Source organism: Scyliorhinus torazame, chromosome 5 (assembly GCF_047496885.1).
Source record: "Scyliorhinus torazame isolate Kashiwa2021f chromosome 5, sScyTor2.1, whole genome shotgun sequence".
In the NCBI taxonomy this organism is placed as follows: Eukaryota; Metazoa; Chordata; class Chondrichthyes; order Carcharhiniformes; family Scyliorhinidae; genus Scyliorhinus; species Scyliorhinus torazame.
Genome location: NC_092711.1, coordinates 204,244,156 through 204,258,353, shown reverse-complemented (window position 1 = coordinate 204,258,353; position 14,198 = coordinate 204,244,156). Strand labels below are relative to the sequence as shown.

Below are 14,198 nucleotides of genomic sequence, written 5' to 3'. Positions count from 1 at the left end.
AAGAGCCCCAGCATTTACCATTGGGAAGAGATTTGTGTATACCAGTGCATTCAAAGCATTCTCTGGATTTGAACAGCACTGGAAAGGCCAGCATTTACTGGCCATCCCTAATGTTGCTGAGAAGGTAATGGTGGTTGTGGGAGGGGGCATAAAGCACAGCAGACTGTGTGACGAAGTCCAGGATTCTCCATTAACCTTTGATCTGACCAGGGATCCCAATCGGGTAGAGAATGGAGCGTCCTCCCGATAAATAGGGTTTGTACCGAGTGCTAAACCCATTGCTAAGCTGTGATCCTCTGCCGGCAACGTTCTACCAGCCCTCCAGTGCCAGGAACATGTAAATTAAAGTAAAGCATGCAAATGCATACAATTAATGGGTTTGAAGCCCGGGTCTTCCCGCCCCACCATAATGCTCCGAATCCCTCATCAGGAACTCCACGGGATGGGCTTTGTCGCGAGGTTCGCCAAGCGCAGCCCTGCCCCGGTAGAGCCCGAGGGGCGTGAAGAGTTCTCTGCCCATGCCAGGCTGGGGGTAAGGTGTCCCCCAGAGGTCTTGGGGGTTGGGTTCCCCCTCCAGGCCCCCCCCCCACCCCAGTAGAGACCCAACAGATCCATCAGTTACCCTACATGAAAGCCGAAGAGCAGTCCAGGCAGTCCAGTGACGAATCACTGCATTTTCACTTACCCTTTCCTACCATCTGCTGCCTCAGACTAAAGTCTTTAAATCAGCAACTGTTACAAGTAGTAGAGGCTTCCTTGAAAGCCCAGAACACTTAAAAGGCCTTCAAATCCCCTGACAGTCTTTGAAATTCCATTCAATTTTACATAGCAATAAATTTCAAAAGCAAGTGATTAACAGTTTTATTGGCCCAAACAGAGGTGCTTGATTTATTTATCTTTCCCTTCATGCTTGAATGCATCTCCAGTACTCTGCTTTGATGCAGATGGTTTCTGCTGTGAAAAAGATGAATTGAAACCATTTAAGCTCTTTTGATGTGGGACAGTTTTAAATTGAATCACTTCATGCAAAGGCAATAAATGTAAATAGTAAGCTCGCCAAGGAGCGAGACGGTGTTGAAACTTCATGGCAGAATTGAATAGATAATTGAGCGAGATCCAATTTGAATGGACAGCTGAAGATCAATTACAGAAAATTATAGGGCAGCACGGTGGTGCAGTGGTTAGCACTGCTGCCTCACAGCGCTGAGGACCCGGGTTTGATCCCGGCCCCGGGTCACTGATCGTGTGGAGTTTGCACATTCTCCCCGTTTTTGCGTGGGTCTCACCCCACAACTCAAAAGTGTACAGGGTAGGTGGATTGGCCACGCTGAACTGCCCCTTAATTGGAAAAAAAAATAATTAGTATACTTTAAAAACATTACAGAAAATTAGAGAGTTGAATATGTGAGTCAAAGACTGGTGTGGTAGAAATGAATGAATGTGTTTCCGTTTGCGGGACACTGGCATCAGTATTGGAGAAAATGGAGGCTGTAATGATGGGATGGTCTGTATCTGAACTGTGCAGGAACCAGTTTTCTTGTAAACTGCATAACTAAGGAAATAGTGAGGCCTTTAAACTAAATAGATGAGGGGCCAGTTCTGTACAGGGGATATGTAGGCCGATAAAGTAAAAGGATATGAAAGCATTACAAGGCAGCTATTTAGGTAATAATTTCCAGAGTGCGAGAGGAAGGGGCAGAGTGTAAAAAAATATAAAACAGCAACACATAGGATCAAAAAGGGAAAAAAACGGTAACAAAGCAAAATCAATTGTTCTTTACCAAAATGCACATATAATCCAGTACAAAAGAAATGAACTAGTAGCACAAATTGACGTTAATGAGTATGATCTTATAGCCATTATCAAATCTTGGTTACAGAGAGATCAAAACTGGGAAATAAATATTTGGGTTGTATGTGAATTTTGTGAGGACAGGCAGGAAGGAAAGGGTGGTGGGGTAGCTTCGTTAATGCGAGATGGAGTAAGTACAACAGCAAGAAATGATCTTGTATCGTGAGATGTCGAATCCATATGGGTGAGGTACGAAATAATATGGGGAAGGTGACACTGGTGGGAGTAGTCTATAGGCCCCCAAACAGTAGCTATACTGTAGAATGGAGAATAAATCAGGAGATAATAAAGGAATGTAAAAAAGGCAGCACTTTAATCATGGATGACCTTAATCTTCATGTAGATTGGGAAAATCAAGTTGGCAGAGGTAGCCATGAGGAAGAATTCAGAGAGTATTCCGGAGAGTTGCTTCGGAAAAATATGTTCTGAATCCAACTAGGGATCAGGATATTTTGGATTTGGTAATGTGTAATGAGGCAGATTTAATAAACAATCTCAGAGTAAAAGATCCTCGAGGAAGCAGTGACCATGACGTGCTAGAATTTAGCATTCAATTTGAGAGAGAGAAACTTGGGTCAGAAACACCTGTGCTACACTTAAATAAGGGTAATTATAAAGGAATGAAGGCAGAGTTGGTTGGAGTGGATTGGGAGTCCAGCTACCAGGAAAGACGGGTGGTTGATCAGCAATGGCAGACATTTGTAATAATAGTTCATGGCTCACAACAAAAATATATCCTAGTCAAGAAGAAGGATTCTAGGAAGGGGATGAATTAACCCTGTTAACCAAGGAAGTGTAGGATAGTATTAAACTGAAAGAAAAAAATATATAATGTGGCAAAGATTAGCTGAAAATCTGAGAATTGGGAAAGTTTTAAAAAACAACAAAATAATAAAGAGGGAGGAGATAAACTATGAGGGTAAACTAGCAAGTAATATAAAAACAGGCCGCAAGAGCTTCTTTAAATATATAAAAAGAAAGAGAGAGGCAAAAGTGAACATAGACCCCTTAGAGAATGAGAATAAGGAAATAATAATGGGGAAACAGGAAATGGCGGAGGAGTCAAACCAACACTTTGCATTAGTCTTCATGATGGATACCAATAACATTCCAAAAATAAATAACCATAGAGATAGAAGCCGTACTGGTATTAATCTTCCAAGAATCCTTAAATTCTGGAAAAGTCCCAGAGGATTGGAAAACTGCCAATGTGACATCTTTATTCAAAAAAGGAGGAAGACAAAAAGCATGTAACTATATATGTCAGTCAGCTTGACTTCTTTCATTGGGAAAATATTAGAGTCCATTATAAAGGACTTTAATATTTTCCCAATGGACTTCCGGTTGCAGCGATGCGGAGCTAAGCCGCGCGTTTCGGCAGCTCCCGCAAAAACGGACTTTCGGGCTCTCCAGAGGAGCCCCAACGGAGCTTTTTTCAGATTGATCCCGTGTGGGAAGGAGCAGTGAGGTCCCTCCCTACAATATTTTGCAGGGAGTAGCGGTGGAGCAACGAGGAAAGAGGCCATGGAGCAGAGATCAAAACGAGGGGAAGAAGGCAAGATGGCGGATGGCGGAGAGCGAGCAGCGTGGCGGCCAGACCAGCAGGAGTTCCTCATGAGAAGTGTGGAGGTGCTGAAAAAGGAGGTGCTGGCGCCGATGCTGTTGGCGATCGAGGGGCTGAAGGAGACCCAGAAGACCCAGGCGGTGGAGCTTCGTGAGGTGAACGATAAAGTGAACACCAACGAGGACGATATCCAGGGCCTGGCGGTAAAAATGGAGGTGCACGAGGCGGTGCACAGGAGGTGGGCCGAGAGAATTGAGGTCCTTGAGAAAAGGTCGAGGAGGAAGAACCTCCGGATTCTGGGTCTTCCTGAAGGAGTGGAGGGAGCTGATGCCGGGGCGTACGTGAGTACGATGCTCAATGCGCTGATGGGTGCGGAGGCCTCTCCGACTTCCCTGGAGCTGGAAGGGGCTCACCGGGTCCTGGCGAGGAGACCCAAGGCAGATGAGCCGCCAAGGGCGATAGTGGCAAGGTTCCATCGCTTCGTGGACAAAGAATGTGTGCTGAGATGGGCCAAGAAGCTGCGGAGCAGCAGATGGGAGAACGAGGTGATCCGAGTATACCAGGATTGGAGCGCGGAGGTGGCAAAGAGGAGAGCTGGCTTCAACCGGGCCAAGGAGGTGCTGCATAGAAAAAGAGTCAGGTTCGGCATGCTGCAGCCTGCGCGACTGTGGGTCACTTCTCCGGACAGACACCATTATTTTGAAACGCCAGAAGAGGCTTGGACCTTTATACAGACGGAAAAACTGGATTCAAACTGAGGGGATGTGGTTGTATATGGGGTTGTAAATATGGGTAAACAATATTTTGTGGGTGGGATGATGGATGGGGATGTGGGTAGAGTTCTGGTTAAAATTCCTAAAATTTCCTTTTTTCTTTTCTGTAGACAAAATGATGATGATGGGGAATGTGGGCGTCGGTCCTGGAGGGAGGCGAGACTCGGGGATGAGGGAACTGGGATGATGGCCGCAACAGGAGCTGTGCCACAGGGGGCGGGGCTGGTTCAGGAAAGCGCGGGCTTTTTTCCCACGTCAAAAGGGGGGTGGGGGGGGTGGTGGAGGAAGGTAAGGAGGAGGAGAGGCTCCCACACGGGGAGATCAACGGGGAGGTGGGGGAAGCCGGGGTCAGCAGAGGTCAGCTGACTCACGGAAGTAATATGGGGGGAGCAAAAGTGCTAGATGTGGATCTAGCGGGAGGGGGGGGGGGGAATTTTAGGGTTGCTGCTGCACTGTCCGAGGGGGAACTGAAAATGGAAGAGGTGGTCGGGGCGGGGGTTCCCCGTCTTGGGGACTGGAGGGTGCGGGAGGCGCGAGCACGGGGTTGGCCTAAGATAGGAGATGGCTAGTCAGCAGGGGGGGGGGGGACCCCTCAATCCGGCTGATCACGTGGAATGTGAGAGGCCTAAATCGGCCGGTTAAGAGGACCCGAGTGTTCGCGCGCCTAAAGGGACTGAAGGCAGACGTGGCCATGCTTCAGGAGACACATCTGAAGGTGGTAGATCAGGTCAGGTTAAGGAAGGGATGGGTGGGACAGGTGTTCCATTCAGGGCTGGATGCGAAGAATAGAGGGGTGGCAATTCTGGTGGGAAAGCAGGTGTCGTTTGAGGCCAAGAACATAGTAGCGACAAGGGAGGCCGATACGTGATGGTGAGTGGTAGGTTGCAGGGACGGAGGTGGTACTGGTGAATGTATATGCCCCAAACTCTGGATTCATGAAACGGATGTTGGGGCATATTCCGGACCTGGAGGTAGGGAGTTTGATAATGGGTGCGGATTTTAACACGGTGCTGGATCCAGCATTAGATCGTTCCAGATCTAGGACGGGGAGGAGGCCGGCTGCGGCCAAGGTGCTTAGGGGGTTTATGGATCAGATGGGGGGAGTAGATCCGTGGCGATTCACCAGACCTTTGGCCAGAGAATTTTCTTTTTTCTCCCATGTACATAAGGCCTACTCCCGGATAGATTTTTTTTGTTTTGGGCAGGGCACTGATCCCGAAAGTGGAGGGAACGGAGTATTCGGCCATAGCCATTTCAGACCATGCCCCGCACTGGGTGGAGCTGGAGCTGGGGGAGGAGAGGGACCAACGCCCGTTGTGGTGGTTGGATGTGGGACTGCTGGCAGATGAGAAAGTGTGCGGGAGAGTGCAGGGGTGTATTGAAAGATATCTGGAGGTGCAGGTGGGAGTAGTATGGAAGGCGCTGAAGGCGGTGGTCAGGGAGAGTTAATCTCCATCAGGGCTCACAGGGTGAAGAGAGAGGGCAGGGAAAGGGAGAGGTTAGTGGGGGAGATTTTAAAGGTGGATAGGAGCTATGCAGAGGCTCCGGATGAGGGACTACTCAGGGAGAGACAAAGTCTCCAGATGGAGTTCGACCTGTTGACCACAGGGAAGGCAGAGGCACAGTGGAGGAAGGCACAGGGGGCGATATATGAATATGGGGAGAAGGCAAGCAGGATGCTGGCACACCAGCTCCGTAAGAGGATGGCAGCGAGGGAAATAGGTGGAGTCAAAGATGGCAGGGGAACTACAGTGCGGAGTGCAGGGAAAGTGAATGAGGCTTTTAAGGCCTTTTACGAGGAACAGTATAGGTCCCAGCCCCCAGGGGGAAAAGAGGGGATGCGGCGATTCTTGGATCAGTTGAGGTTCCCAAGGGTGGAGGTGCAGGGGGTGGCGGGTCTGGGGACGCCAACTGGGGTGGAGGAACTGGCTAAAGGACTGGGCAGCATGCAGGCAGGGAAGGCCCCGGGGCCGGATGGGTTCCCGGTGGAGTTCTACAGGAAGTATGTAGACCTGTTAGCCCCTTTGATGGTAAGGACCTTCAATGAATCAAGGGAGGAGGGGACCCTGCCCCCGACAATGTCGGAGGCGACGATCTCTTTGATCTTGAAGCGGGATAAGGACCCACTGCAATGTGGGTCATATAGACCGATCTCGCTCCTTAATGTAGATGCTAAGTTGCTGGCAAAAATGTTGGCCATGAGGATTGAGGACTGTGTCCGGGGGTGATTCACGAGGACCAGACGGGATTCGTAAAGGGTAGGCAGTTAAATACCAATGTGCGAAGGCTCTTAAGTGTGATAATGATGCCATCGGTGGAGGGAGAAGCGGAGATAGTGACAGCCATGGACGCGGAGAAGGCCTTTGATCGGGTAGAGTGGGAGTATCTCTGGGAAGTGTTGAAGAGGTTTGGGTTCGGGGAGGGTTTATTAGTTGGGTTAAGCTCCTATATAAAGCCCCGGTGGCGAGTGTGGTCACGAACTGGCGGAGGTCGGAATATTTCCGGCTGTATCGAGGGACGAGGCAGGGGTGCCCCCTTTCCCCTCTGCTGTTCGCATTAGCAATTGAACCTTTGGCAATGGCGTTAAGGGAGTCGGGGAAATGGAAGGGGGTGGTTCGAGGGGGAGAGGAACATAGAGAGTCGCTGTATGCAGACGAACTGTTGCTGTATGTGACGGATCCAGTGGAGGGGATGTTTGAGGTAATGCAGATCCTACGGAAGTTTGGAGACTTTTCTCCAATGATCCGGAAACTGACATGTCCGGGAAGAATCCATTGTACAAACTTCTGTATTTTATTGACTTGCCATGTTCATGTCTTGCCACGCGAGTTCTTTTCTTTTCTTTGTTGCGGGGGGGGGTTTGTTTGTAAGGTGGAAAATATTGTTATTGAAAAATTCTTAATAAAAATATATTTTAAAAAAAGAAAATATTTTCCCAATGAAAGCGGCTGGAGCCGGGCTCAGTGCCCGGAGGAAACCCATGCAGACACAGGGAGAACATGCAGACTCCGCACAGACCCAAGCTGGGAATTGAACCTGGGATCCTGGAGCTGTGAAGCAACTGTGCTAACCACTGTGCTACCATGCTGCCCATCCGGAGGAAGGACAGGCCTCGTCCGACGAGGAGGATGCGGGGAAGGGGATCGATGAGCAGGACATGGGGTGCGGACAGGCAAGGGAGGCCGCATGACGTCTTCATCAGGGCCAGCGCGCACGGTTCTCCCACAGGGCCTGCACTGGTACCCACCCCCGCCCAGCCCACACCCATCAGACAGAACACCGAGGCAGGTTTTAACGGTGGTTAACAGGTGTTTATTGTGCAGAAATATATACACAGCCTGTGCCTTAGCCCCTATAACTCAACCTTGCCCTGCACCCGTGCCAACTTAATTGGTGTCTACCTTTTTGGCCTTACGGGCCCTAACACTACGCCTAGGTGGTTCTGAGGATTGTATCAGATCAGCCATGATCTCATTGAATGGTGGAGCATACTCAATGCGTGAGTGGCCTAACTTCTGCCCCTACATCTTATGGTCTAATTTACTTCAAAGTTTCTTTTGTGTTAAGTGTGAGGGATCAAGGGGGACTGTACTAGCACTGATCCCAGGAGCTGAGGAAATGCTCCACTCTCCATCACATGGCACACTGTGTTACATTTAACAATGAGAAGCCTGTACATACCTTCATAGCCCTGTCGCTATTGGCAAAGTTATTGATAATTGAGAGCGAGTCCTGGAACCGAGAGTCTCCAGTTAGAACCACATCAGCTATCAGCCGGCTCACAGCAATTATAATCTGAAAAGGAAATAAAACTGTATGTTGTACATCATTTATCTCCAAAATCTCCAACAATTTAAAACTCTTCAATAGAAAGAAGGTTATTTTCAATCTTATGCCAGCTGAAATCCACTGGATGCTGTAGCTGCTGCTCCTCCTACCAGATGATCTGCTGTCATGTCACACTTCTCTGTTTTGCACCATCCTCACACACCCAATGTCGCTCATCTGCAACCGCCCTGTGATCTCACTATGCTCAGGTCGACCCCACTTTCTGCTGCCCTCCACTTTGCCCTCGAGAAAAGATGTCTGTAGATTTTCAGCTCTGATCAAACGGCTGGTAATGCTGACTTGTTCTTTTCTGAATGTCACTTTTTAAAAATTCTTTTCTATCAATAAATTTAGAGTACCCAATTCATTCATTTTTTCCAATCAAGGGGAAATTTAACATGGCCAATCCACCTACCCTGCATATCTTTGGGTTGTGGGGCGAGACCCACGCAGAAACAGGGAGAATGTGCAGACTCCACATGGACAGTGACCCAGGGCAGGGATCGTACCTGGGATCTCGGCGTTGTGAGGCACTGCGCCGCCGTACTGCCTGAATGTCACTTTTTAAAAAGTTATTTTTTGTTATTGCAATTTTGCTTTCAAGGGGTGTCTCCGTCATGACCTATATTTATTGTCCATCACTAATTACCCTTGAACCGAGTGACTTGCTGGGCCATTTCAGAGGGTCATTAAGAGTTAACCACATTGCTGTGGGCCTGAAGCCACATGTACAAAGAACAAAGAACAAAGAAATGTACAGCACAGGAACAGGCCCTTCGGCCCTCCAAGCCCGTGCCGACCATACTGCCCGACTAAACTACAATCTTCTACACTTCCTGGGTCCGTATCCTTCTATTCCCATCCTATTCATATATTTGTCAAGATGCCCCTTAAATGTCCCTATCGTCCCTGCTTCCACTACCTCCTCCGGTAGCGAGTTCCAGGTACCCACTACCCTCTGCGTAAAAAACTTGCCTCGTACATCTACTCTAAACCTTGCCCCTCTCACCTTAAACCTATGCCCCCTAGTAATTGACCCCTCTACCCTGGGGAAAAGCCTCTGACTATCCACCCTGTCTATGCCCCTCATAATTTTGTATACCTCTATCAGGTCGCCCCTCAACCTCCTTCGTTCCAGTGAGAACAAACCGAGTTTATTCAATCGCTCCTCATAGCTTATGCCCTCCATACCAGGCAACATTCTGGTAAATCTCTTCTGCACCCTCTCTAAAGCCTCCACATCCTTCTGGTAGTGTGGCGACCAGAATTGAACACTATACTCCAAGTGTGGCCTAACTAAGGTTCTATACAGCTGCAACATGACTTGCCAATTCTTATACTCAATGCCCTGGCCAATGAAGGCAAGCATGCCGTATGCCTTCTTGACTACCTTCTCCACCTGTGTTGCCCCTTTCAATGACCTGTGGACCTGTACTCCTAGATCTCTTTGACTTTCAATACTCTTGAGGGTTCTACCATTCACTGTATATTCCCTACCTGCATTAGCCCTTCCAAAATGCATTACCTCACATTTGTCCGGATTAAACTCCATCTGCCATCTCTCCGCCCAAGTCTCCAGACAATCTAAATCCTGCTGTATCCTCAGACAGTCCTCATCGCTATCCGCAATTCCACCAACCTTTGTGTCGTCTGCAAACTTACTAATCAGACCAGTTACATTTTCCTCCAAATCATTTATATATACTACAAAGAGCAAAGGTCCCAGCACTGATCCCTGTGGAACACCACTGGTCACAGCCCTCCAATTAGAAAAGCATCCTTCCATTGCTACCCTCTGCCTTCTATGGCCTAGCCAGTTCTGTATCCACCTTGCCAGTTCACCCCTGATCCCGTGTGACTTCACCTTTTGTACTAGTCTACCATGAGGGACCTTGTCAAAGGCCTTACTGAAGTCCATATAGACAACATCTACTGCCCTACCTGCATCAATCATCTTAGTGACCTCCTCGAAAAACTCTATCAAGTTAGTGAGACACGACCTCCCCTTCACAAAACCGTGCTGCCTCTCACTAATACGTCCATTTGCTTCCAAATGGGAGTAGATCCTGTCTCGAAGAATTCTCTCCAGTAATTTCCCTACCACTGAAGTAAGGCTCACCGGCCTGTAGTTCCCGGGATTATCCTTGCTACCCTTCTTAAACAGAGGAACAACATTGGCTATTCTCCAGTCCTCCGGGACATCCCCTGAAGACAGCGAGGATCCAAAGATTTCTGTCAAGGCCTCAGCAATTTCCTCTCCAGCCTCCTTCAGTATTCTGGGGTAGATCCCATCAAGCCCTGGGGACTTATCTACCTTAATATTTTTTAAGACACCCAACACCTCGTCTTTTTGGATCACAATGTGACCCAGGCTATCTACACCCCCTTCTCCAGACTCAACATCTACCAATTCCTTCTCTTTGGTGAATACTGATGCAAAGTATTCATTTAGTACCTCGCCCATTTCCTCTGGCTCCACACATAGATTCCCTTGCCTATCCTTCAGTGGGCCAACCCTTTCCCTGGCTACCCTCTTGCTTTTTATGTACGTGTAAAAAGCCTTGGGATTTTCCTTAACCCTATTTGCCAATGACTTTTCATGACCCCTTCTAGCCCTCCTGACTCCTTGCTTAAGTTCCTTCCTACTTTCCTTATATGCCACACAGGCTTCGTCTGTTCCCAGCCTTTTAGCCCTGACAAATGCCTCCTTTTTCTTTTTGACGAGGCCTACAATATCACTCGTCATCCAAGGTTCCCGAAAATTGCCGTATTTATCTTTCTTCCTCACAGGAACATGCCGGTCCTGTATTCCTTTCAACTGACACTTGAAAGCCTCCCACATGTCAGATGTTGATTTGCCCTCAAACATCCGCCCCCAATCTATGTTCTTCAGTTCCCGCCTAATATTGTTATAATTAGCCTTCCCCCAATTTAGCACATTCATCCTCGGACCACTCTTATCCTTGTCCACCAGTACTTTAAAACTTACTGAATTGTGGTCACTGTTACCGAAATGCTCCCCTACTGAAACATCTACCACCTGGCCGGGCTCATTCCCCAATACCAGGTCCAGTACCGCCCCTTCCCTAGTTGGACTGTTTACATATTGTTTTAAGAAGCCCTCCTGGATGCTCCTTACAAACTCCGCCCCGTCTAAGCCCCTGGCACTAAGTGAGTCCCAGTCAATATTGGGGAAGTTGAAGTCTCCCATCACCACAACCCTGTTGTTTTTACTCTTTTCCAAAATCTGTCTACCTATCTGCTCCTCTATCTCCCGCTGGCTGTTGGGAGGCCTGTAGTATACCCCCAACAGTGTGACTGCACCCTTGTTATTCCTGATCTCTACCCATATAGCCTCACTGCCCTCTGAGGTGTCCTCTCGCAGTATAGCTGTGATATTCTCCCGAACAAGTAGCGCAACTCCGCCTCCCCTTTTACATCCCCCTCTATCCCGCCTGAAACATCTAAATCCTGGAACGTTTAGCTGCCAATCCTGCCCTTCCCTCAACCAGGTCTCTGTAATGGCAACAACATCATAGTTCCAAGTAGTAATCCAAGCTCTAAGTTCATCTGCCTTACCCGTAATGCTCCTTGCATTAAAACATATGCACTTCAGGCCACCAGACCCGCTGTGTTCAGCAACTTCTCCCCGTCTGCTCTGCCTCAGAGCCACCTTAAACCTATTCCCTAGTTCTCCCTCAATGCTCTCACCTTCTGACCTATTGCTCCCGTGCCCACCCCCCTGCCATACTAGTTTAAACCCTCCCGTGTGACACTAGCAAACCTCGCGGCCAGGATATTTATGCCTCTCCGGTTTAGATGCAACCCGTCCATCTTATACAGGTCACACCTGCCCCGGAAGAGCTCCCAGTGGTCCAGATAACGGAAACCCTCCCTCCTACACCAGCTGTTTAGCCACGTGTTTGTCTGCTCTATCTTCCTATTTCTAGCCTCACTGGCACGTGGCACAGGGAGTAATCCCGAGATTACAACCCTCGAGGTCCTGTCTTTTAACTTTCTGCCTAGCTCCCTGAACTCCTGCTGCAGGACCTCATGCCCCTTCCTGCCTATGTCGTTAGTACCAATATGTACAACGACCTCTGCCTGTTTGCCCTCCCCCTTGAGGATTCCCTCTACCCGTTCGGAGACATCCTGGACCCTGGCACCAGGGAGGCAACATACCATCCTGGAGTCTCTTTCACGTCCACAGAAGCGCCTATCTGTGCCCCTGACTATAGAGTCCCCTATTACTATTACTCTTCTGCGCTTTGACCCTCCCTTCTGAACATCAGAGCCAGCCGTGGTGCCACTGCTCTGGCTGCTGCTGTTTTCCCCTGATAGGCTATCCCCCCCGACAGTATCCAAAGGGGTATATCTGTTCGAGAGGGGGACAACCACAGGGGATTCCTGCACTGACTGCCTGCCCTTTCTGGTGGTCACCCATTTCTCTGCCTGCACCTTGGGTGTGACCACATTTACATAACTGCGATCTATGACGCTTTCCGCCACCTGCATGCTCCTAAGTGCATCCAATTGCTGCTCCAACCGAACCATGCGGTCTGTGAGGAGCTGCAGTTGGGTGCACTTTCTGCAGATGAAGCCATCCGGGACGCTGGAAGCCTCCCGGACCTGCCACATCTCACAGTCAGAGCAAAGCACATTGCGTCAATTAATTAAAATTAAAATTCGTCTTTTTTTTTTAATACTTTTTTTTTAAATTGCAAAGTTACTGTCAACTATCTGTTTCCTAGCACTAGATTTCTAATAGAAATGCGATAGCTAACTATAATACTCTCCAATCTCTGGCTTAGATATCCTCTAAGTTATAATTAAGTTATTATGTTTAATTAGTTCCCAAATACTCAAATTTTTTTTAAAATTTAGGTTAGAATCCCAACCAGCCACTCAGGTCACAGCTTTTCTGTGATGTCACTTCAGTTTCCCCCCGACACACACAATTTGAAAAAAGGAATAAAAGTAAAAATCACTTACTTACCTTCTTACCTTCTGAGTGTCTGAGATGTTCTCAGGTTCTCTCGCTGACAGAGACTGCTCCTCCACCTCCGATCCTTGACCTGCACAATGCTAATAATATAATAATATAATATGGCACTTACCTTACACCAATGGGTGTTATTATTAGGTTAGAGGAGGAGGGCGGGTGGGAGACACTACACGTGTAGTGTCTCGGGTTTCCTCTCCACCAGAATTTATTGGTTGGGGGGGGGGGGACTTGCCAGAGGTCGAACTTCCGGTTCCCGCCTTATATAAAAACAAATAAAACAGAAAAGAAGAACAGACACGGGACCAGGCAAGGCTTTTTAAATTCACTACTCACCTCCAAGAAGGCCCCTGCGCACCGCTGCCGCCGAAATCCAAAGGGCTGCTCCTGTAAAGGTAAGAGCTTTTAAACTCACTACTCACCTCCCAGAAGGCCCCTGCGCACCGCTGCCGCCGAAATCCAAAGGGCTGCTCCTGTAAAGGTAAGGCTTTTTAAATACACTACTCACCTCCAAGAAGGCCCCTGCGCACCGCTGCCGCCGAAATCCAAAGGGCTGCTCCTGTAAAGGTAAGAGCTTTTAAACTCACTACTCACCTCCCAGAAGGCCCCTGCGCACCGCTGCCGCCGAAATCCAAAGGGCTGCTCCTGTAAAGGTAAGGCTTTTTAAATACACTACTCACCTCCAAGAAGGCCCCTGCGCACCGCTGCCGCCGAAATCCAAAGGGCTGCTCCTGTAAAGGTAAGAGCTTTTAAACTCACTACTCACCTCCCAGAAGGCCCCTGCGCACCGCTGCCGCCGAAATCCAAAGGGCTGCTCCTGTAAAGGTAAGAGCTTTTAAACTCACTACTCACCTCCCAGAAGGCCCCTGCGCACCGCTGCCGCCGAAATCCAAAGGGCTGCTCCTGTAAAGGTAAGGTTTTTTAAATACACTACTCACCTCCAAGAAGGCCCCTGCGCACCGCTGCCGCCGAAATCCAAAGGAAGCCACATGTAGGCCAGACCAGGTAAGGACGGAAGATTTCCTTCATTAAAGGTCATTAGTGAATCAGATGGGTCGCAAGAACAATCAATCAGAGTTTCATGGTCACCATTACACTCTCGGCTTTCAGTTCCAGATTTGATTAACTGAATTTAAATTCCTCCAACGGCTGTGGTGGGATTTGAATCAATCCACCTGT

At 48.7% G+C, this 14,198-nt stretch overlaps 1 protein-coding gene across 3 annotated transcripts in view; it reads right to left on the bottom strand.

The window, feature by feature from the left end:
* The window catches only part of dock11 (dedicator of cytokinesis 11), a 386,085-nt gene that overhangs the window by 96,574 nt on the left and 275,313 nt on the right, over nucleotides 1-14,198 (bottom strand). For all 3 annotated transcript variants that reach the window (XM_072505033.1, XM_072505034.1, XM_072505035.1), the window contains exon 42: nucleotides 7,871-7,984. In XM_072505033.1, the coding sequence (XP_072361134.1) occupies nucleotides 7,871-7,984 (114 nt within the window). The remainder of the gene's footprint in view (nucleotides 1-7,870; nucleotides 7,985-14,198) is intronic.